Consider the following 26,298-nt stretch of genomic DNA (forward strand, 5'->3'; position numbering starts at 1 on the left):
CCCCATGTCATCAAGTCCATTCTCTATGTCTACCTCTTTATTCCTGCCCTGCAACTAGGTTCATCAGTACTGTTTGTTTGTTTGTTTTTTTAGATTCCATATATATGTGTTAGCATACGGTATTTGTTTTTCTCTTTCTGACTTACTTCACTCTGTGTGACAGACTCTAGGTCCATCCACCTCACTACAAATAACTCAATTTCGGTTTTTATGGCTGAGTAATATTCCATTGTATATATGTGCCACATCTTCTTTACCATTCATGCGTTGATGGACATTTAGGTTGGTCAGAGTATTTTAAACATTTATTAAACAGCTAAGGAGAATTCCTTCTTTAGTAAACGCAGAGAAGAAGTTGAGCCTCTGTACTGTGCTTATATCTTTGTGTTCATCACAATGCCATACACATAATAGGTACTCAGTAAATACACAAACTGTATAACAAACTAAGGAAGGTCTCATTATCTATGAAGGTGGTGGTCATTCTGGTCTCATAATAAATTAGACTGTAACATTCATACCATACATTTTTACTACAGAATTCTGGGCTGGATTTTCTGTTGAGTAAACTATCATTCTCTACTGTTGCCCTAACCACTCTCAACCACTGTGCCACCAGGGAAGCCCTTTGTTCTTCTTAAGATTGCTTTGGCTATTCAGGGTCTTTTGTGGTTCCATATCACAAAATTTTAGGATCAGATATTCTAGTGGGTTATTTTTTTGAGATATAATTCACATCCATAAAATTCACCCCTTTAAAGTGTACAGTTTTAGTATTTCACAGTTGTGCAGCCATCACCACTATCTAATTTCAAAATATTTTCATCACCTCAAAAAGAAACTCCATACCCATTAGTAGTCACTTCTCTTCCCTCCTCTCCCTGGCCCCTGGCAACTACTAATTTACTTTCTGTTTCTGTGGATGTGCTACATGGACGTATAAATGGAATCACATCATATGTGTCTTTTTGTGTCTGCGTTCTTTCATGTGGCATAATATTTTCAAGGTTCATCTGTCTTGTAGCATGTAGTACTTCATCCTTTTTTTAACTAAGTAACTTTCCATTGTATGGATACATCACATTTCGTTTAACCATTCATCAGGTTGATGAATATTTGGGTGGTTTCCACTTTAGGGCTGTTATGAAGAAAGCTCCTATGAACATTTATGTACAAATTTGGGGGTGGGCATATGTTTTCACTTTTCCTGAGTATATACCTAGGAGTGGAACTGGTGGGTCATATGATAACTCCACATTGAGCCTTTTGAGGAACTGCCATATTGTTTTCCAAATTGGTTGTACCATTTTACATTCCCACCAGCAATGAATGAGGGTTTCAGTTTCTCCATGTCCCTGCCAACACTTGTTATTGTACATCGTTTTGATTAGTTATCCTAAGTGGATATGAAGGGGTATTTCATTATGATTTTGATTTGCATTTCCCTAATGACTAATGATGCTGAGCGTCTTTTTATGTGCTTACTGATGGTTTGTATATCTTCTTAGGAAAAATGTCTCTTCTTTGCTTATTTTTAAATTGGGTTGTCTTTTCATTGTTGAGTTGTAAAAGTTCTTTATATATTCTGGATCCTAGACCTTTACTAGATATATGCTTTATAAATAGTTACTTCTGTTCTGTGGGCTGTCTTTTTACTTTCGTGGTCATGGCCTTTGAAACACAGAAGTTTTTAGTTCTGATGAAGTCCAGTTCTTTTTGTTGTTGTTGTTACTTATGCTTTTATGTTATCATATCTAAGAAAACCTTGCCTAATACTAAGTGATGAAGATTTCCTCTTATGTTTTCTTCTAAAGTTTTATAGTTTTGGTTCTTTCATTTAGGTGTTTGATCCATTTTGAGTTAATTTTTTGTATATGGTGCAAGGTAAAGGGGTCCAACTTCATTCTTTTGTATGTACATATTCCAGTTCTCCCAGCGTGATTTGTTGAAGACTTCTCTTTCTCTCATTGGATTGTCTTAGCACTCTTGTTGAAAATTAGTTGTCCACAATGTGTGGATTTGTATCTAGAGTCTCAGTTCTATTCCACTGATTATATGTCTGTTCTTGAATTCTGTAGCTTTGTGTAGTAAGTTTTGAAATCAAGAGGTATGAGTCCTCCATCTTTGTTCTTTTTTTCAAGATTATTTTGGCTATTCTGGATCTTTTGCATTTCCATATGAATACTAGGATCAGCTTGTCAGTTTCTACCAAAAAAAAGACAATTAGGATTTTGATAGGAATTGTATTCAATATGTAGATCAATTTCTGGAGTGTTGCTATCTTTTTTTTCTTTTTGGCTGCACCACACAGCTTGCAGGATCTTAGTTCCCTGACCAGGGATCGAACCTGGGCCCACAGCAGTAAAAGCCCATGTCCTAACCACTGGACTGCCAGGGAATTCCCTGGAGTATTGCTATCTTAACAAACAATATTAAGTCTTCCAATCAGTAAACACAGGATTTTTTCCCATATATGTAGGTCTTCAATGATGTTTTGTAGTTTTCAGTGTACAAGTTGCCCGCTTCTTTTGTTAAATTTATTCCTACGTAATTTTTTCTTTTTGATTCAGTTTTTATTATCATTTTTGGACTTTTTGCTAGTGTGTATAAATAGTATTGATTTTTTTGTATATTGATCTTGTCCAGTAGCCTCATTGAACTTGTTTCTTACTTCTAACAGTTTTGGGGGGGTTTTTTGGTTTGTTTGTTTTTTTTGCTGCTTCCTTAGAATTTTCCATATAGAAGGTCATGTCACTACAAATGGAGATAGTTTTACTTCTCCCTTTCCAGTTCGAATGCCATTTACTTCTTTTTCCTGCCTCATTTCCCTGACTAGAACCTTCAGTACAGAATCAAAATAAAAGTGGCAAAAGCAGACATCCTTGTTTTATTCCTGATCTTAAGGGGGAAGAAAGCTTACGGTCTCTCATTATTGAGTATGATGTTAGCCTGTAAGTTTCTCTTATATGCCCTTTATAAGATTGAGTTCCGTTCCCTATATTTTGTTGAGTATTTTTATCATGAAAGGGTGTTGGATTTTGTCAGGTGCTTTTTCTGTGTCTATTCAGGTTCTTATGTGGGTTTTTCCCCTTTATTCTATTAATATGATGTATTACATTGCTTGATTTTCTTTGTTGAACCAACCTCGTATTCCTGGGATAGATACCAGTCAGTCAGATTATATAACATATGTAGCTGGGTTTGGTTTGATGGTTTCTTTCTTTTCTTTTTTTAATTTATTTACTTTTTTAAATTTTTGGCTGCTTTGGGTCTTTGTTGCTGCATGTGAGCTTTCTCTAGTTGCAGCAAGCAGGGGCTACTCTTCATTGCTGTGCGCAGGCTTCTCTTGTTGCGGAGCACGGGCTCTAAGTGCATGGGCTTCCGTAGTTGCAGCACGCAAGCTCAGTGGTTGTGGCTCACAGGCTCTAGGCGCTCAGCTCAGTAGTTGTGGTACACGGGCTTAGTTGCTCCGTGGCATGTGGGATCTTCCTGGACCAGGGCTCGAACCCGTGTCCCTTGCATTGGCAGGTGGATTCTTAACCACTGTGCCACCAGGGAAGTCCAAGTTCGCTGGTTTCTTGTTGAGGATTTTGTGTCTATATTCATAACGATTGTTGGTCTCTAGTATTCTTATCTTGTATGTCTTCATCTGGTTTTGATATCCAGGTAATACTGGCCTCATAGAATGAGTTGGGTAGTGTTCCCTCTTCTAGTTTTTGGGAGAGTTTGTGAAGGATTCGTGTTAAATCTTGAAATAATTGGTAGAATTCACCTGGGAAGCCATCTGGTTCTGGGTGTTTCTTTGTGGGAAGTTTTAAAAATTAATAATTCTGTCTCTCAACAGTTTTTGCCAGTGTTCTCATTGCTTTTATGGAAGATAGGATATTTGAAGTCCTTACTCCATCATTACTGATGACATCACCACTTCTAATAATTCTTAACCTCCAAATTTAGATAGGTGGATTTTGTAGAAATTTGGGAAAGAGAATAAAGACTGAGGAGTTTTCTAAGGTTTTTTTTTAATCTGTTCTTTCTAATTATTTCTAAATACAAAAATTTTAACTTAATGTATTGCTTAAGAACATGAATATTGCTATAAATGATAGATGATTATTACTTTTTCTAAAAGTTGTCTATCCTTGATTATTTTGGAATTTTTTTTCTACATAGGTTCTTCAGTAAAGAACTTTGAAAAATTTGTAGGAATTGAATCTGTAACTTTCATTAATATACCAAGTGGTTAAGATGGAGAAGTTTCATTTAGGGAAGTATATCCCAATTAGCTGTGATTTGGGGCATTCACTTCACATCTCTGGACCTCAATTTTATCATTCGTAGAATAGGGATAATAATATTTCATAGGGTTGTTAATGAAAATTAAATGTAATACTTTTTGATATTATGCCTGGCACATAGGAAATAATTTACAAATTATTTGCTGTAATTATTATTAGATTTTATTGCTTTGAATTATCTTATCAGTGATGATAGGGATTGCTATACCCCCTATGACTGCTGTAACATATGTGACAAATAGTTCACTCCATTTATCAATATATTTCTGGTCTTAGTGTAGTCTTCTCTGTGAGGCTCTGTCTGGTCCCCCAAATCTATTACTCATTACTGCCAAGTACTCACATAACCTACTCTTTCTGTTTCAGTTCCCTATTTCTTTACCACTTTCTTTCAATTTTCTAGACAAAATACCTTGGAATCTCTTTTGATTAGTTTCTTAGAATTGTACAGTACCAGAACCATTTGCATTTATCACTTTCTTGCCATTTGCACTAATTTCAGTTACTGTTAATTTGATTTTCATGAAACAAAGCTAGACTCCTACCAAATAGCATCATGTATTGTTCCCCAAAACATGCTTGATATTTTTATTTTCTTACTCTGTTCACTCCTGCTGGGAATAGCCCCTATTCCCAGAATGCTTCTTAACTCAGCTCAAATGTCACTTCCCCCAAGAAGTCTTTCTTGATTTCTCTGTATGTGCCCCAACTCTTCATACCATGTATAAATTATTTCTTCTTTCTCTGAATTTTGTTTTAAAACATTCCCTTCTGCCTCTTATTATGGCAAATGTAATTATACATTAGGAGGAATCCTTAGGAATCATCTAATTCAGCCCCCTAATTTTAGAAAGCTTGCACAAAACTCTTGCCCAGATGTTCAGCTGGATACTTAATGGCAGAGACAAGAAGAGTAGAACTTGAGTCTTGGATTTCCAGCCTGGTTCTTTTTCTACATGCAACATTGTAATATAGACATTTCTTAAGCTATTTTGCAGTATTTCAGCATGGATCTGTTGGAGTCTATGTGATTTCTCTGTAAGATGTAACCTGTGAATTACTGGAGGTCAAGGAATTGTTTCATTTCTCTCTGTATCTTTATAGAGGTTTCTTAGAGACTGTTTCCTGCTAGAATGAATGAATGAATAATACTTTGCTTTAGAATTAATTAATATTCTTAATGTAAGATTCTAATGATATTCCCTTAGACACCTTTTAAAAGAAATCGGTAAATTGAGGCCTGTAGGGGGCAGCCCAACACAGCAGATTTTGATTGCCCTTGCTAAATAAGCTAGCTACTACTCTCTGGGGTTGTTTTAGTCTTAAATTGCTTCCTATGTGGATTTTTGAAAAATGAAAGCAACTATTAATTATAAGCTTATTTGGCGGGTATATTTTTTTAAAATTGTCTTGTATAAGAATGGGAACTTTTTGATGCAGATGATTTGCTGTTTTGTTTTTAAGGCGTTGGATATATATTAGAGCTTCTTAAAAATTTGCTTCGTTTATTATTTCCAAAATAACACAGATAATGTAATGGCAAATGTTGTCCTTAATTTATTGTTAAAGAAGTTAAAATATGCAAATTAATAGTATTATCCCAAAGTACTAAAGTTATTATTAAATGAAGTCAACATTTTCTTATTACTAATTTGTTACACTAAGCTAAGTCATTGTTTCATTTAATATTTTCAAGAATAAAAAACATTGCTGGTAATTAAAGTAAGCTATAGAGAAACGCCAATAATAGCTAACATTTATTGAGTACTTTGTGTGCCAGGTACTATTTGAAATACTACTTTACATGTATTAGTTCATTTACTTCTCACTAGAGTCCTCTGGGACATATGCTGGTACTGTCCCTATTGTATGGATGAAGTAATTGGTTGGTTATTGAAAATTGCCTAGGGTCACTCAGGAAGTGGAAGAGCTAGGGTTTGAACCCAGGCAGTCTGGCTCCAGAGCTCTCACTCTTAATCACTATTCCTTTGATACATTGTTGAGTTCATTGCTTTTATTTTCTTACTCCTTTCTATCACAACTTTCCATTTGAGACTGTTTTCCAGTTTTTACACACATCAGGCTACTTATTACTCCACCCTTTCTGTTGCTTCCTGCCTTCAGTCCTTTTTTACTTCTTCTTCTTCTTCTAATAGAGAAAATGCATGGACAGAAAGTAAAAACATGACATCCTCCCTTTAGTGTGAAGAGATTGAAACAGATAGCTAAAGCTGTGCGGTTTTCTTTCTCTTTTATTTACAGAATGTTCTTTTTCCAGTTACCAATTAAGCGATTTTTAGTGATCACATTAAAGCATAAACTCTCAAATTTAGGAATAGAATGAACTTCACTACCCTGCTTAAGCATGTAGTACTATGGGGTAATTTTAAGAACTGAAAGATTAAATACCTCATTTTAAAAAGATAGACAGGGCTTCCCTGGTGGCACAGTGGTTGAGAGTCTGCCTTCCGATGCGGGGAACACGGGTTCGTGCCCCGGTCCGGGAGGATCCCACATGCCGCGGAGCGGCTGGGCCCGTGAGCCATGGCCGCTGAGCCTGCGCGTCCGGAGCCTGTGCTCCGCAACGGGAGAGGCCACAGCAGTGAGAAGCCCACATACTGCAAAAAAAGAAAAAGATAGGCAAATTTTGATAAGATGGTCTTAATTATTTCACTAAAAATTATATTTTAGATCCCTCCATAAAAAATTATTAGTTTGATAACATGCTTATATTTTATTATGGTATTCTAATATATGTAAAAATTAACATTACTGTCAGTTATTCTTGTGTATTTTCTTTCTCATTCTCTCCTTTTGATAATTTCAACTCTCCTTAAACACTCTGAGAATATGAGTAGATATGGTAAAAATAAGTTGAACTCCAGTCAGTTTGAAACTTGAAAAAAGCTTAGGTTAACTGTGAGATGACATAGAAAATTATAATTTGGCTAAAATGAAAATAGAGTTGTTTCATACCTAAGTATTCAATAGTATTTATATCACAAAATAAGATCTTGGTGTATAACTCTTTTAAGAAAATATTTTCAATTCAAGTTTACTCCTTGGTTTATTATTATTATTTATTTATTAAGGCACCTCATATTACAGTTAATATTTGAGTTTCTTGGAGGAATTGTCAACCATATGCCATGGATAACCTACACCTTAGGATGGTCAGCTGCTGCTTTAATGGGTTGATTTACAGCCTTCCCATCTTTTTCTAACTGACATGGGTTTTAGTTTCCTGATTTACTGCTGGCCTAATGAGGTCTTGGCAGATGTTAAGCTCAGTCCCTGTCTAAAGAACGTTTTTTTCCTTCAGAAAGTTTTCTACTACCCATATCATCTGTGTGTGTCATTATCACATTTTTCTTTCAGTCCCTTTCCATCTCAGAGAATGCCAACATCCAGAAATGATGCCCTATAGGGTGATCATTTAATCTGTTGACAATTTCATGGTGTAAGAACATTTGCTTAATCACTTATCTATTCCAATAGTGAAAACTACCTTCTGATTTTTTTTTTCCTGTTCTTCTCATAAATGATTTTCATATAACAGGCCAGAACACACAACACCTGTCCGTTAAGAACAGAATTACTAGGCTTTGATTCTTAGTAGTGGTTCCTTCTTTTGGGTAAATATGAGAATTGCTTTTGGTCTAATTACTCATACTTTTAAAATAACTACTTACTAATAATTTCAAGTAGGTAATGTACGTGTGATTATTTAGGAATATTAGAAGGAAAAAGCAATCTAAAAATACACAGGCTAATATCTTATTCTTTATTTCTGGCCTGAACCTAGAAAATTTTGTTTGGCATTTTATATCCTGGTATATTACTCTTTGATGAAGTTTGTGTCTTAGTTGTTGAGTCATACCCATTTTTTTTTTTAATTTTGTTTTTAATTTTCAAGGTTTTGCGGGGATTTATATATTTTTGCTTCATAATCCATGCAGGTTGTTTATAATAATAAGACAAGTATTAAGGAGATCATGTAAATACAGAGATATATGTGTAGATATATTGATGCATGCATCAATTGTATTGCTATTACATATAGATGCAGATCTTGATATATACATATTTGAAATTTCTAAATTGTTGGCTAGGCAAGTTGCTCCTTTTGCAGATCGTTTGTGATACATTAAAATGTTAATTCTCAGTTAAGAAATATAATCTAAACTATACTAAACAGTCACTTGCGTTATCTTTTGATGCCTTGGGAGCATTTTATAGAATATATCTTGTCTCAAACAGGATGTGTCTTTCAAAGGTCTGTTTCAAACAACCCTGTAAATGTAAAGGAATGTCAATGCTGGTTCAAAGAGCCACTGTTTGAGTGTGTTGCTTAGAGTGGGTAGTGGATAGGGAGGGCTCTCTAACAATGGAATGATGAGTCTTGATCACAATTAAGTTCAACAGGATTGGATCTACATTTGGCAGCCATATATGAAGAGACCATATGTCTACCTTGGGCGTGATCTTTTCATGAAAGTCACCTATCTGTTACGTTGTGACACAGTTATGTGCACGACTTAAATTAATTAAAATCGTATGAATTGTAAAATTCATACAATTTTGAAATTGTATGAATTAGTAAGCTGAGGATTTCAAATGATTATTGAATTCCCTGATGAGTCATTTGCGTATTAGATGTGTGGCTGAGTTAATGTGCACAAAACTTTGAGAAGTCAAACTAATATGTTACTTATTACTAAACTTCATGAACCATATTTACACCATATTAAATCTGTCTTCAAAACATTCATGTAAATGGATATACATTTCAAGTGTAGAAAATTAACAAACTAAGAAATAACATGTCTTCAAAACTAAAGACTCAAAATGTTAAGAATACATACTGCCTTGGATTTCTGTTTGTCTAGGTATTTCAAAGCATAGATAAGAGAAACGTTGGTTATTTCATGTATATGAGAAGAAAGAAAGTTTAAAATTTGAAAGAAATAATGTATTTCAGTAGGCACTTCTGTCCTTTTAGTCTTTCCTTCCTTCCTTTTCTTTTCCTCCTCCATTTCTCTTTTTCTTGATCTTTCTGTCCCACCTTTTCCTTTTACAGAACCCCTCCTTTTCTCTGCCTCACTAATCTGAGAAGTTTTTACTATGTAATAAGCATTTCCTTTTTTTTTTTTTGCGGTAGGCGGGCCTCTCACTGTTGTGGCCCCTCCCGCTGCAGAGCGCAGGCTCAGCGGCCATAGCTCACGCGCCCAGCTGCTCTGCGGCATGTGGGATCTTCCTGGACTGGGTTACGAACCCGTGTCCCCTGCATTGGCAGGCAGACTCCCAACCACTGCGCCACCAGGGAAGCCCAGCATTTCCTATTTTAATTAAAGTTTTGAAGTTTACTTTTAAAAGCAGAGCTTTACTAAAGGAAAAATACCTCTGTTAGCTTACATTTAAAATCCTTTTCATCATGATGAGGGTAATTATCTGTTACTTCTAAGAAGTAAGCCACAGCTAATTTCTGACTGCATACATGTTTAAAGTAACTTAGCCTTGGGACAGTTCTGACGTCTGCTTGTGTAATGCAGCATTCGTACTCTTCACTAGGTGTTCGTTTTAGCTACAGATGCTTCATATAAAACAGGGTAGAGTAGCTTTCAAAAGGATCTACACATCAAAGTATAACTAGAACTCTGGTTTTTACGTTGCTTAAGGAATCCTTAATGGAGTAGAAATAACAAATTTGCTCTTCCCTCTAACACTTTATTGTTTTAAAAACTTTTTTACTTCCATGCCTTCCTGAGTCATATCACATATAATTGAATAGATTTATTACTTCGGAATGTTTTAACAATGTCCACATTAAATAATATAGTAATTTATGTTCTGTGTAAAGAAGGCTTTCTTTAATTGTAATTAATTCTGGGGAATAATGATCTGCTTTTGGAACAACAAATAAAATTCCTTAAATAAAGGACTATATTTTAAGTTGAAATACACACTCTTTCACCCATTTTGTAGTTCAGCTGATAACTCTTCATAAGTGTCATGATAATAGCTTTTAGCCACAGTTTATTCTCTTCTGCCTCACCACAGTCTGCCATTTCTCAGCTGGATAAACTGTCACTTAAGTTACACAAGAATTAATCTTCGCTCTCTATGGTCCTCTTAGACCCTTATTTAAAAAAATCACCACTTCAGTGTACTAAATAGCAAAATGTTTATGCTATTTTAAAACTCCCATTGTGGAAAGAAACCTGCAATTTTGACTTGCTGAATTGGTGGTATTGGAAAATTATCTTGAACTAAAATTCTGATGGGATATTAGCCCACTTTGGATTCTATAGACAGTCCTTTCTTCATATATTGTGTTCCAAAAATTTGGATCTATAAAGGAGATAGGACTTGTATTATAAGTTAAAAAAAATTCCTAGGATAGGCTACATAATTAGTAATGAAATTGAACTATGATATTGGTACTGTAAAGCCTAACCTGCACTTAGAATATCATTCCTTTACCATTCTAGATTCTAAGTCGAGAATCTGTGAGAGGAAGAGCCCCTCTTATTGCAGAGTCCCTCCTCTCCATTCGGGTCTCAGAAGCGTGGGTTGGAATCAGAGGTTCCAAGCTAGCAGGAAGGAAGTAGGTAGATGAGGAGTTCCCCTCCTGCCCTGACTGGTGGAGTGGGTTCTGGGAAATCTCAGAAATAATAGACGTAATGAATCTACAAGCTGGGCAGCAGTTGATCAATAAGGACATTTTTTATGATCCAGACACCCTATTTGGTAAGACAGATTAATTATGTTTTATATAACCCTTTATTATTAAATTCTGAACTCATTTTAGTAAATCCCCCCACCCCACCCCCGCCGCACACGCATGCTTTAAACTAGGTTTTATAATTTCAAAACTTTCGGGCTTCATTTTAAGCATCAGAACACGATTTTAAATGAGTTAAACAAATTAAGGCAGAGTTATTTAAATTCCCAAGGCAACTTTAAAATTGGCACGATGCTATACAACTTTTTAAAGAAAATTTTATAGTTTTTCTGAATTCACGAGGACAGGGATATTTCCCTGATGCTTATTGTTTGGAAACTCTTGACTTTAAAATTTTTTAATTTGTGGAGGTGGTATAATTATTGTTTTTTAAGAACTCATGAAACAAACATGGTTTGATGAATAGTTGTAAATCAAACTATGATGAATCTGAATTATCACCCCAGAAGGACCCCCCCCACTGCCCACCCATTTGAGGACTTTTTACATTATGTTTCTTTTTAATAATAGCTTTATTAAAGTATAACTTTGATATCATAAAGTTCACCCTTTTTTTTCTTTTGGCTGTGCCGCATGGCATGCGGAATCTTAGTTCCCCGACCAGTGATCAAACCCAGGCCCCCTGCAGCGGAAGTGCAGTCTTAACCACTGGGCTGCCAGTGAAGTCCTAAAGTTCACCCTTTTAAAGTGTACTATCCATTAATTTTTTTAAAGAATATTCACAAAATTGGTGCAACCATCACTGTTATGTAATTTCAGAACACTTTTATCACCCCCAAAAGACCCCACACCTGATTAGCAGTCACTCATTCTTCCTTCCTTCCTTCCTTTCAGCCCATGACAAATTCTCCCTCACCTCCAGTTCATGGCAACCACTAATCTACTTTCTCTCTCTGTCTCTCTATGGATTTGCCTATTCTGAACATTTTGTGTAAATGTAATCTTAAAGTATATGGCCTTTTGTGCCTGGCTTCTTTCACTTTCATTGTATTTCCATGGTTCATCAATGTTGTAGCATGTTTCAGTACATTCCTTTTTATGGCCAAGTAATATTCCACTGTTTGGAGATATCACATCTTGTTTATCTGTTCACCAATTGATGGTTATTTGGATTGTTTCTACATTTTGGCTGTTATGGATAAACGTTGCTGTAGACAATAATGTACTTGTTTTTGTGTGGACATATACTTTCAGTTCTCTTGGGTAGATACTTAAGAGTGGAATTGCTGGGTTATGCGATAATTCTATGTTTAATCTTTTGAGGAACTGCCAGACTGTTTTCCAAAGCATGTGCACCATTTTACGTTTCGCTAGCCGAGTACGAGGGTTCCAATTTGTCTACATCCTTGCCAGCACTTGTTATTTTCTATCATTTTAATTATAGCCATCTTAGTGGGTATGAAGGGGTATATCGTTTTGGTGTCAGTTTTCACTTCCCTAATTACTAATGATGTTAAACATCTTTTCATATGTTTAGTGGTCATTTGTATGTTATCTTAGGAGAAATATCTTCAACACCTTTGTTCTTTTTTAGTTGGGTTGTCTTTTTATTACTGAATTATAAGAGCTCTTTATATATTCTAGACACTAATTCCTTATCAGATATATGATTTGCATATATTTTCTCCCATACCGTAGATTTTATTTTCATTTTCTTAATAGTGTCCTTTGAAATACAGAGATTTTTAATTTTTTTTTTTTTTTTTTTTTTCGGTACGCGGGCCTCTCACTGTTGTGGCCTCTCCCGCTGCGGAGCACAGGCTCCGGACGCACAGGCTCAGCGGCCATGGCTCACGGGTCCAGCCGCTCCGCGGCATGTGGGATCTTCCCGGACCGGGGCACGAACCTGTGTCCCCTGCATCGGCAGGCGGACTCCCAACCACTGCGCCACCAGGGAAGCCCGAGATTTTTAATTTTGATTAAATTCAGCTTATTTTTTTCTTTGGTTGCTCGTGCTTTCAGGTTGTCTTGCCAAATCCGAGGCCATAAAGATTTCCTTCTGTGTTTTCTTTCAAGAGTTTTATGGTTTTACTACATTGTTTTTCTTCATGTTTTTTAGAGTAGTCAAGGGCTATGTTTTTTTAATTTCTTAATCAGCAGATTACTTTCAACAGTGAGATCTGTAAAATATTTATCACTAGTTTTTATTTGCTACTTGTAAAAAATTCACAAGAATTTATGAAATCTGCTTTTGATGATACTTCAGTAGGATAATTTTTTTAAGTTATTTGTATCAGAAACAAAAATATCAACACCCCCATATTATAAACTTTATTTAGTATTCACTGTAAAACCTACAGACCTTGCTCAGAGGACTGAGGATCTTAGAGCTTCATAGCTCCTGGCCCAAGTTTAGAAACACTTTTCTAGTGGATGAGACACTTGACTGGACATCAAGAGAACAGAATTTTAATTCTGAGGTCAACACAACCTCTTTTACCCAGATGTTTCTTCTTGCTACCTGGATTTCTATATTTGTACAAATTAAAAGTGCTGCATAGTTATTTTATGTAATTATACCATATAGAAATAATATGTATATAAAAGTATCCTTTGATTCTTTAGTCAAAAACAGTTTATTAATTACATTACTCTTATAGTAGCCTACCTTTTAGTATGGCTTTTAGGTAAAATTAGAAAAGATATTTTAAAGCTCTTATAGATAATGAAATTTAAACTATGATTCCCCAGGTACGGTTTTGAAATCTTTCCAGAGAAACCTTAGAAGAATTAAGATAATTATTACTAAACACATCAATCCTAGCACTTTTATAGGAAGCTTTTCAGTTGGCCACTCTACTAATAATTTCAAATAAAACATTTTAAAGCCATATAACTTGTTTTATAAATTAGCTCATAAACAGCATCAAATTGATCTCAATCTTGAGTAAGAGGGATATGGTACTTCCCTGTAACACATTTTATTCAGTGAAAGGATATGAGGAAGACACAAACTGTTGCCTGTATTTGAAGAAAATTTGCCTTAATCATTTATGCGGCAAAATATATTGTGTATTGTCTAGGCAGAAATATAATAAATATAACAATTTAAATAAGACAAAACATAAGCTTCAAACCAGATGTGTGGATACAATTCTGATGGGTACTTTCATTTAAACATAGTCTCAATTAAGACACTGCTGCTTTGAGGATTAAGTGTCCCTGACTATAATAATGACAGCTTTTCAAATGTTAATTATTATTTTTCAGAGTTGTCGGGAATATTAAAAGTGGACTTCAGACTCTGGTAGCATAACTACAGAAAGTGCTTATTTTCAAGCCTCCTATTTCCCTACATAAAGGATAAAAGTAGTCTGATTAAGTGGCACAGACTCCTCCCTCCCGCTGTCCTCCCTGTCCCCCTACTTCCCACCACCAAAAGGGCTGTTTACTGTAAAGGTCTAAAAGCATTCATTTGAAAATGGCCTGTTCTTTTTACTTAATGAGGTATTGTAATTGTGTATATTCTTAAGCTAATTTTAACATGAGGCTTCTTTTGAAAAGCATGTGATGCAAAATTTGACATGCATGAATATGTCTAAGGCCAGATATGCATGTGAAGTTTGAAGCACATATCATGCGTCATTGTTGGTAAAGTCTGTCAGCATATCCTCTATAAACTCCTATTTTCTTTTTCTTTGTGCCACATATTCTAATGAACAAGACTTCAAAGGGAACAACTCATGGTTGGATACCAATTATTTTTTATTCTCTCTGTTTTTGGTTCTGTAAAGACTAGATAGTGTTACCTTTCTTTGGTCCACATTTAACCGTGGTTTTAAAGGGAGAAATGAAAGGAATTAATCATTGTTAATTGCTAACACCTGTTGCACTAGGTGTTTGTGTATCTCATCTTATTTAATTGTTACAACAGTCATTCAAAAATATATATTATTCCCATTTTTCAGATTTAGAAACAGACTCCCAAAGACTGATGTAATTTGCCTTACGTACCCAGTCAGTTGTGTTGTGAGTTGGGATTCCAACCAAGCCCTTGCTAATTCAATGCATTTGACATTCCACGCTTTATGTGCTAAATTTGTAGGCCACTTTGCTCCCCTTATCCACTGATTTCTCACAGGTACTGTTATATTCCATCTGCCTCTGAATATTTTAGTGGGGAGGGGCATATGGAAGGGAAGGATTGGTGCTGTACTCTGCCTGAAATAGTCTTGTCTCTTTCTCTGTTTTAAAAAAAAATTTCTCCATTTCAAGTTGGAAACTGGAAGACCTATATTCTCTCCTTTGTTTTCATCTTCTTTGGAAACTCCCTACAATTTTATTTAATACATTACATTCTACCACACTTAGCATATTTTACTTTGAACCTACTGGTACATCTTGCACACTTATAAAATGAAATTATGTAACCAGTTTTTTGTTTGATGTTTGTTTGTTTGTTTTTTACTTTTGTTTTTGCTCTAGCTGCCAAAAAGTCCAGAGTTAAAAAGTTTATGCTTGGGCTTTTAAATTTTCTCATAGCACTTTGTACATATTTCTGTTATCACTTAACACTGTTACACATTTGTTTACACATTTGTTTATGTGTGCATTGTTCATCTTTGTATCTACTCTGTATCTACTAGCACAAGTGATACCTTCATAAGTGCTCAACAAATGTTTAATGAATGAAGATTTCTAATGTATTTACCCCTGCCCTCTGGTTGTTAGAGATCCTGGACATGGGTACTACTACTGGGATAATTCTTTTTGTTTGTTTGTTTTGTTGTGTTGTGTTGTGTTGTGGCTGGACTCTTGACTGTCTGGGTCTGGGCTGTTTGGGGGCGGGTGGGGAGACAGCCATGAGGACTGTGCCTAGTTGCCAAGAACACAGGGCTTCACTGGACTAGGCAAGAATTTACCCAAAACACGTGAAATCAGCCTAACTCTCTAAAAATAGGAAGTAGGAAGTGCATCTAAGAAGCCAGAGATGAGAGCTGCCAATGGGGTGAAGTGGAATCATAGTCAGGAAGAGAAGATGTGATCAGAAACTGGGAGATTTGGGAACAGGCTAGGAAGCAGAATTTGAAAGGATGTGGAGGGAATGTTTCTGGATGGAGGCTGTGAGCACTCTTAGGGGGTGGGACTAATTTTTGAGTTACTGGATTAAAGGAGAGCTACTCAGGGCTGGTCAGAGAACTTTGTGAGGGGAGTAACCCTGCTCATTTTCTGCTGAATACCTTTAACAACTGCCTGATACAGAAAAGAGGTGAATTAAAGTAAGAATAAACAAATGAATTAAGGAAACAAATCTATTTTCAGATCATACAATCTATCCACATCCCTTATATCCACTCTCTCCATTTTCTTTGCCACCACACAAGTTCTTATCCTCATTATTTCTCAAGCTAACCAAAGAGACTCCCCAATTCTCCAGTCTCTTCCAATTTTAATTTATGTTATAGACTGTAGCAGGATTAGTCCTTTTTTTCCCTCATTCAATTTCTGTAAACTAAAAACAAAAACAGTTCTCCCAATTCTCCCACCCCCATACTCCCCGCCTCTGGCAACCACTGATGTGTTCTCTGGATCAGTGAGCTTGGTTTGTTGGCTTGTTGGGTTTTTTTGTTTTTTGTTTTTTGTTTTTGCGGTACGCGGGCCTCTCACAGTTGTGGCCTCTCCCGTTGCGGAGCACAGGCTCTGGACGCGCAGGCTCACTGGCCATGGCTCACGGGCCTAGCCTCTCCGCGGCATGTGGGATCTTCCCGGACCGGGGCACGAACCTGCGTCCCCTGCATCGGCAGGCGGACTTTCAACCACTGCGCCACCAGGGAAGCCCAGAACTCCTTTGATATACTTAAGCAAGTCTTGTAAATCAAATTTTATTTACAAATATAGTAAACCAATTATCCTGACTCTTTCATAGGACTTAAAAGCAAAACATACAAAGTAGCCGATGATATCAAAACTTGTTGCTGTACCTGGAGAAATACAACATATATAAAGTATCAATATAATATTTATTTCTTCAGCCCAACCAAGGGCTTAGAATACCAGTCTAAGGCTCACTGGACCAAATATTATGGATTCAGTTTACAGCAAGTCAGATCAGAGATCCTGAACGTGGGTACTACTACTGGGATGATTCTATCCAAGCAGTTCTAACAAACGGAGTCCCTTGTCATCATGAGGTATACTGCCTGATGTATCAGTAGGAGACCCACCTACCCCCAGCCTTTTAATTAAGGGCATTTGTAAGTTTCACAAACAAGTGAATCATCATGCATCTACTGGGCATCTTTTAGGTTGTATCCTTTCTGAATTTTTATGTTTTTCTCTTTCATAACTTTTAATCTCTTTGTTTCAGTGAATAGAATCTCCTTTTCCTATTGGATATGATTCTTTCCTCTTTAAGGTCACTAACTCCATGGTCCGTGAACCAAATGTATCCAGCTGTAATTTGTCATTTTCAAAAAACTAACATTTCTAACTCATTATATTGATACAATATATACTACCAAAACAACAAAATCAGCCCTAATGCTATGCAGCAACAGTGTGATGACAAGATTAGTATATCTTCTTATCATCCATATTTCATATTACAACTCAATATAAAATACATGTTAGTGTTTAATAAATTTCCTTTGACTGTCAAGTCATGCTTAATAAGAACAGTAACAGCACTTATTGAGCAATTACTGTTCACTAGGCGTTCTTCTAAATGCTTTTCATAAATTAACATGTATAATCTTCACATGAAGTTGTAACAAATGATACAGAAACATCTCTATACATACTCTTCACCCAGTTACCCCAACTGGTGACGTCTTCTATAACTACAGTAAAATATCATAGCCAGGAAAAGTGACGTTGATACAATCCACAAACTTTATTCATATTTCATTAGTTTTGTTCCAACACAAAGGCTACCCTTTTATAGCTCAGCCTCCAACCTCACTTTCTCCTTTCCCTGACCTCTGACAACAACTAATTTGTTCCCCATTTCTAAAATTTTATCATTTTACTAATGTTATGTAAGTATAATCATATAGTACATAAGCTTGAGGTTGGATTTTTTTCACGTAGTGTAATTCCCTTGCGTTCCATACAATTTGTTGCATGTATTAATAGGTTTTTACATTATTATTACTGAGTAGTATTCTGTGGTATAGATATACCACAGTTTAACCATTCACCTGTTGAAAGACATTGGGATTGTTTTTGCTATGAACAATTGTGTACAATTTTTTTGAGAACATATGTTTGCGCTTCTCTGGAAGTACTCAAGAGTACAATTGCTGGGTCATATGGTAAATGTATGTTTAGTTTTGTAAGAAACTACCTTACCCTTTTCCATAAGAGCTGAACCATTTTACATTTGTACTAGCAATAGTACGAGAGATCTCGTTTCTCCACATGCTCACCAGCATTTGGTATTATTACCATTTTTTATTTTAGACATGCTGGTAGGTGTGTAGGGATGTTGTATTGTGGTTTTAATTTGCATTTCCTTAGTGGCTAATGACATGTCAAACATCTTTTTATTATTAATTAATTTTATTTATTTATTTTTGGCTGAGTTGGGTCTTCGTTGCTGCGGGTAGGCTTTCTCTAGTTGCGGCGAGCGGGGGCTACTCTTTGTTGTGGGGCGCAGGCTTCTCATTGTGGTGGCTTCTCTTGTGGCGGAGCACAGGCTCTAGGCATGCAGGCTTCAGTAGTTGTGGCATGCGGGCTCAGTAGTTGTGGCTCACAGGCTCTAGAGCGCAGACTTAGTAGTTGTGGCGCACGGGCTTAGTTGCTCTGCGGCGTGTGGGATCTTCCCGGACCAGGGCTCAAACCTACATCCCCTGCATTGGCAGGCGTATTCTTAACCACTGCGCCACCAGGGAAGCCCTCAAACATCTTTTCACGTGCTTATTTGCCATATGTATATCCTGTTTGGTGAAATGTCTGTTGGTGTCTTTTGCTTATTTTCTAATTGAATTCTTTGTGTTTTTTACTGTTGGATTTTTAGAGTTCTTTATATATTCTGGATACAAGACCTTGGTTGGATATGTAGTCTTGCAGATATTTTCTTTCAGTCTTGCCTTTTCATCTTCTTCACAGAATCTTTTCTAGAGTAAAAGTTTATTTTGATAAGGGTCCAGTTTATCAATATTTCCTTTTATGGATCTTGCTTTTTGGTGTTAAGTTCTAGACCAACTCTGAATCAAGTCCTAAAGTGACTTTGCTTTTTTTACCCTGCCATATAAAAACATTACAACATAAGCTGAATTTCATGATTCTGGACCTTTTAGCATCTAGATAAGTGAACTTAGAGAAAGTAGATTAAAACTAAAAAGAAATAAAATTTGAGTCTGCTAAATTGGGACAGTATTAAGTTAAAATATTCATTACAGTGCTCTAAAACTGTTGATCGTGGTGGTGGTAATGTTGCGGTGGTAGTGTGTGTTTTAGTGTGTATTTAGGTGGTTGTGTGTACCATGATTGTACTGTGTATATATTTTATCTCAGAAACTCTGCAGTGTAGATATTACCTCCATTTATACTCATGCATATGTGTGCAAACTTGATTCAGTAAAATCTTACAAATTTAACTTAAAATTTTTACAAATTTAGTTCCTCTGCTTCTGTTCAGTATATCTCCAAGGTAAATCAACAGCATAACTTTTTCATACAGGAAAAAGTTATTGGTACAGTGATGATTGGTGCCTAAGTAAAGAAGGGATGGGGCACAGCCAGCCAGTAGCATCCTAATTTTATATACATTTGATGTGTTTAAGAAATGACTAACAGGGGCTTCCCTGGTGGCGCAGTGGTTGAGAGTCCGCCTGCCGCTGCAGGGCACACGGGTTTGTGCCCCGGTCCGGGAGGATCCCACATGCCGTGGAGCGGCTGGGCCCGTGAGCCATGGCCGCTGAGCCTGCGTGTCCAGAGCCTGTGCTCCGTGGCGGGAGAGGCCACAGCAGTGAGAGGCCCGCATAACGCAAAAAAAAAGAAAAGAAATGACTAACATATTTAATTTAAAAACTAGCAAGGGCAGTTTCAAATATGACTTTACCAAGTCATATTATTTCTCATGAGAAAGTAATTCTGTTTCTTGAAAGTCCCTGAAATAGTTTGCATATTTACAAATATATGGCTAGATTAAGTGTTGCGGTGTAGTTTTATTACAGTGGCTTTCTTATCTATCAGGCTAAGGTTCAGATTACCATGGATATTGTTAGCATTATCTGGTTTTATGTATATACTAAATCAAAGTTTAAAGAATTCATGTTCGTGGAGTTTTTGTATTTTTAAAATTCTTGCTATATTCAAAAGGAAAATAGCTTTTAAGTACTTCCTAGTATAATTTAGTCTTCTCTGCTTAACTCCAACTTAGGTTTAATGAGATCTGTTAAGAAATGTACATGAATTTACCCTTCATTCCCATTGCCCTTTAGAACCTCTGTACAGTAGTTGAATTCCTGATCTGTCTGTGGAGGGCTTTTAAGGATAAGTAACTCAAAATTGAGTACTTTTCATAATCTTTGGTATAACTTACTCAGACACTTAATGGCTCTTTTCTAACATACTAACTTTTTAAGAATGAGAATATAAGTTTTTTTAATATGATTTTTTAAAATTAATTAATTTATTTTTGGCTGTGTTCAGTCTTTGCTGCTACATGCAGGCTTTCTCTCGTTGTGGCGAGCGGGGGCTACTCCTTTGTGGTGTGCGGGCTTCTCATTGCAGTGGCTTCTCTTGTTGCGGATCACAGGCTCTAGGTGCGCGGGCTTCAGTAGTTGTGGCTCACAGGCTTAGTTGCTCCGCGGCATGTGGGATCTTCCTGGACCAGGGCTCAAACCCGTGTCCCGTGCATTGTCAGGCGGGCTCTTAACCACTGCGCAACCAGGGAAGCCCGAGAATGCAGGTTTTTAAAGGCACTCGAATAAATGTTAAACAGAAAGTGTTTATTCGATTTTTTATTGGGGTATCTTAATAAAGGTTTTTATTATTTGAAAAACAGCAGTTTACTTTGATGAGAGTTTTCTTGGTTACCATTCTACAGAATTTACTTAGAATATGTGGGCTTTCCCCCTCCCCGCAAGCAAATAGCATTATAAAGGTTGTTGAAGTTATACCTTTATTATAACTGCTCCACTTTGGGAGAGAGTTGAAAAAAGAGAAGTACAGGGAAATTACAGGGCATTTTTTCTAGGAATGGGAATAGGGGAGAATTTCTGTTTTTTAATATGTGGCTGAGACTACTCAGCCTTTCCTGTTTAGCATATTTTTTCAAATTATTATAATATATATTATATTATTAGAGTTAAGCCACCTCATAGTTTTGTCACTAAGTAGGGGGCGAACGAATCTTGAAAAGATTTATTTGGCTTTGCTGAAAACCTTAGTATTTTCAGATCAGAGCATGGATGATACATTTTAACTTTTTTTAAACTGGGGGTACAGTCCTGCCCCTCCTTTTCTACTGACCGGGGCCTAGTTGTCATCACATAGGCTTGCATTACTCAGACAGCCTCTCACCGATCATGCTGATGTTACCTCTTCACCAAGTCATTGTACACAGAGCTGCTTTCCATCAGTCTTCAGAAAAAGCCTCTTTCATCACGTCACTTCCTTTGCTAAAAAGTCTTAAAAGCCTCTTCATTGCCTGGAAGATAGAAAGCACTAAGTGGGTGGTGGCTATTTTAAATTATTACTGCAGTCCCCTATTCATTTCTTTTTTCTCTGAATTCTTCTAACCTTTATTATCTTCACATAGTTAATCCTTGATTGTGCATGATATCATTCTCAGTTTCACCTGTGGGAAAACTATGAGCTTCCAAAATTGAAGGATATCAATCACACTTTTAAAAAAGATTTTTACTGGTGTATAATTGATTTACAGTGTTGTGTTAGTTTCAGGTGTACAGCAAAGTGAATCTGTTACACAAATACATATATCCACTCTTTTTTAGATTCTTTTCCCATATAGGCCATTACAGAGTATTGAGTAGAGTTCCCTGTTCAATCATACTTTTAAAAAATGAAGAGTTCAGTTAGTGAAGTGAATTGCATTATATTCAGTGCATACTTATTAAAATTTTAGTTTTTTTCATACTTTCCATATATGCTCAACTGTATTATTGTAACACTGTTTTTAACATTTATTATGTATTCACTGAACACACAGTGTAAAGCCAGGAGAGGTACTCACATGCTTGCACCACATCTAGCTTTTCTTACATCGTAGTTTATGTCTGCGCTTAAAATCAGATGTTTTTTTTACCAAATCTGGTAAAAGTTATCTTGAAGAAGTTGAGATATATACCTCTGTGATTTAAAAACAAACAAACAAACAGGGACTTCCCTGGTGGTCCAGGGGGTAAAACTCCGCGCTCCCAAAGCAGAGGGCCCCGGTTCTATACCTAGCTGGGAAACTAGATCCCACATGCGTGCCACAACTAATGATAACGCATGCTGCAACTAAACATGCCGCAACCAAGACCCGGTGCAGCCTAAATAAATAAATTAATTAAAAAACGAACAAACAAACCAAAAACTTGTCTTTAATGGCCAGGTATTTGAAATCATTTTCTTATAAAATATAAGGTATTACTCTGTTCCTGTAGGTTTTTACGATTTTTCGTTCCAGGAAGCTTAAAACAAAAACTTAGCATCTTAAAATGAAATACCAATTAAGAGTTGTGGTGGGTATTATTCTCCTTATCATTTACTTATTCCGTTCTTGGCAGTTCTCCTATTCCCAGAATAAACTTAAGAGGTATGGAATGTCCCAGATTTCCAAAGAAACTGGGTGCAAGATCATAGAACTCAAAAACGACAGTGCTATTTATTCATAGATTGGCTGATTCCAGAGCCTCCGCAGTCCGTCGTGGGGAGGCTTCATCATTGTTGTCGTGTTTCTAGAGAGGGAGTTTGAGAAAATTAAACCTAATTTTTCGAATGGGTAAGACGTTGAAATTCTTAGCAATAAATTATGACATAGTGCTAATAACAATTGTCAGAGGAAATACATCTACTATTTTGAAATTTGTTGAACCTATAGAAAAGATAAAATAATAAAACAACTAAGACCATATAATACCCTTCACCCGGATTCACCAGTAATTAACATTTTTTCACATTTGCTGTCTTTCTACACACACACTCTTTCTCGCTCCCCTCCCCCAACCATTGGACTGTAGGTTTCAGACATCATGGTACCTTACTCCTAAATACTGGATCACGAATTTCTTAACAATAAGGATATTGTCCTTATAAACATTATCACACCTAAGAAATTTGACATTAATTTAATAATATTATCTAATGTTCATTTCGTATTTCCCCATTTATTCCAAAAATGTCTTTTATAGCTGATCTTTTTAAATTTCTTTCTCCAATCCAGTATTCAGTCAGACTTTTGTGTTTTGTATTTGGTTGTTATATCTTGTCAGTCTCTTTTAATCTTTTTGTATTGTTTCTGTTTCTTTAATGCCTTTGACTTTTTTAAAGTGTTCAGGCCAGCTGTGTTTAGAATGCTGCACCTTCTGAATTTGTTTTATTGCTTCCTGTGATTAGATTTACTTGAGTTTGTGTTAAGCATTTTGGGCCATAATACCACATTTGTGATGTTATATGCTTCTGATTACACTATATCAGAAGACAGCTAATGCCAGCTTTAAATTTCTGATCTATTAGTTCATAATTCGCAGCAACAGAGACTTAATTGTTTGAAATCTTTTTTCATTTTTCGAATAGACAACAACTGAACGGCCTTTCATTCAGAAGCTTTTTCGTCCTGTGGCTACAGATGGACAATTGCATACACTAGGAGACCTCCTCAAAGAAGTCTGTCCTTCTGCAGTTGCTCCTGAAGGTAATATAATCAGCAACATTAAAACATCTCTTTCATTTCTCTTTGTTACTGAAGTAACATAAGCAGTCTATATTTATAAATAACAGTTATTAGTTACTTTAGGAAGATATTTTCATTATCTTGTTCATCTTTTGAAATAGAAGCACGTGATATTTAACTTACTATTTTATAAATTATTGACACTAAGAGAATAAGAATTTCACTCTCTTTAACAAACTAAAATACACTTTTAAAATTACTCTCATATTTCTGGGGCTTGCATCTTTCATTTGTGAATTCAGTTCTGGTAAACATTATTTTTAATCTCGCATTGTGTTTCTTCATTCTAAAGGAATAAGAGATAGTAAAAAATAAAAGAAAAGGTCTTGCCTTTGGTTGATATTTTAAAATTCAAAATATTGAATAATGGATACATATTTTATTTGAATTTTTTGCTACTCTTTAATGTTTTACTCAGCATTGTTCTCTGAGGCTTTAACATTTCACAAGTCCAGTCAAGAGCTTGCCCTGTTTTGTAGTCCTCATTTTGTAGCTTAGGTTAAGACTGTTTTCCTGTAAGCAGAGGAAAAATATAAAAATCACAATTCTCTTTTCTTAATTGCAACATAAGGAACACTAGGAAAATGCAGAAAACTAGGGGGGAAATGCTATAGACCCCTAACTCATAGAGGGCACTATTGACACACACATGCAGATATATACTTGAATATTTGGGGGGGGGTGTGTATAAAATTATATGTCCTGCTGCTTTTTTCACCTAACATAACATGATAGTCATTAAAAATTCTTTAAAGCTATGTTTTTAAATACCAGCACTATGGTCCTTTATATCAATGCACCATAATTTGACCATCACCCTGTTACTGAATGACTTGTCTTATTATTGGTTACACTAAGCTGTAGGGGAAATTTCAGTGGCATATTGCTGTATTTGTTAATATATTGCCTAGACTTGGATTTATCATATAGAAAGACATTTAAAACTTGCCACTTTAAATCCTTTATGGGAAGAGGTAAGGCATTAGTAAATACAAAGGTAATACTTCAGTAGATAATGCTGTGTTTCTTATTAATATATCCTAAGTTATGGTGATGGCAGTATTATTTACATGACTTGTAACTATATCACACAGTTCAAGAATCATAGTATCTATGGAAATGATTTGCCTATTAAGTAGAATTAGAAATAGTAGGATTGAGAGGAATGTTGATATTCTAGCCTAAAAGACTAAACAAAGAATATGGAACTCAAAATGTATGCTATTTGACCTGTGACTATAACTATTTTTCTTAATTAAATATGCTTGCCTTTCCTGGCATTCCTATGTATATCTAGCACTTTGAAAATACACAAAGGCTCAAAAGGAGGGGAGAAGAGGGGCATCTGAAATACCATCAGAACCAGTTCCAGAAGGGATCAATAGAAAAGATCATTGACCACTACTCAAAATTATGAAAATTGAGCAAGTTTCATTGGTTTAAGAGGTTACTAATAACCTCTAAGTTATAACTTCTTATAATAACCTTACGGTTTACTAAATATAGTAAACTATATTTACTGAGTCATTTGTCACCACTGTACTATACTAGTCAAGGTTTTTGATACTGTCATACATACTCATATCTCTAATAATAGGAAAATACTATCTTATAATCCTAATCTTCTTTATTGCTATATAGTTTTCATTTTCAGTAAGAGTTTGTGTTAAATAATTTTTTTGCCATTCAGTGATTTTTATTTTTATTAAATTTATAGTTGTGCAGCCATCGCCACAATCTAGTTTTGGAATATTTCCATCACCTCAGAGTTCCCACGTGCTTGTTTGTAGCTAATTTCTGCTCCTATTGCCAATTATAGACAATTACCAGTCTGCTTTCTGTCTCTGTAATTTACCTCTTTTGGATATTTCGCATAAAGGGAATTATACAAAATTGCAACTGATTGTTTTCACTTAGCATAATGTTTTTGGGTTTCATTCATATTGTAGTATAAATTAGTAGTTTGTTCCTTTTTATTCCTGAGTAGTATTCCATTGGGTGTATGTATCACATTTTGTTTATTCACCAATTGATGGGCATTTGGGTTGTTTCCACCTTTTCACCTTTATGAATGATGCTGCTCTGAACATCCACATACGGGACATATGTTTTCATTTTTCTTGGGTAGATTCCTAGGAGTGGAATGGCTGGGTTGTATGGTAAGTTTATATTTAATTTTTTAAGAAGCTGCTAAACTTTTCCAAAGTGGCTTCACCATTTTCCAGTTCTACCAGCAATGAATGGGGATTCCAGTTTCTTCACATCTTCATCAGTGTATATATTTTTTGTCTTATTATAGCCATCCTAGTGTTGTGTAGTGGTGTCTCATGTTGGTTTTTAAAAATTTCCCTAATGACTAATGATGTTGAATGTTTTCATGTGCTTATTGTTACTCATGGATATATTTGATG

General features: G+C 35.8%; 1 protein-coding gene across 3 annotated transcripts in view; it reads left to right on the forward strand.

The window, feature by feature from the left end:
* ATG5 (autophagy related 5) overlaps positions 1-26,298 on the forward strand; it is a 113,972-nt gene that overhangs the window by 73,718 nt on the left and 13,956 nt on the right. For 2 of the 3 annotated variants that reach the window (XM_065888716.1, XM_065888718.1), the window contains one exon: positions 23,731-23,803. In XM_065888716.1, the coding sequence (XP_065744788.1) occupies positions 23,731-23,803 (73 nt within the window). Of the gene's footprint in view, positions 1-23,730; positions 23,849-26,298 lie in introns of those variants that run through there. The other variant, XM_065888715.1, reaches the window with a different exon arrangement.

The sequence above is a fragment of the Phocoena phocoena genome, chromosome 12 (assembly GCF_963924675.1).
Source record: "Phocoena phocoena chromosome 12, mPhoPho1.1, whole genome shotgun sequence".
Taxonomy (NCBI): Eukaryota; Metazoa; Chordata; class Mammalia; order Artiodactyla; family Phocoenidae; genus Phocoena; species Phocoena phocoena.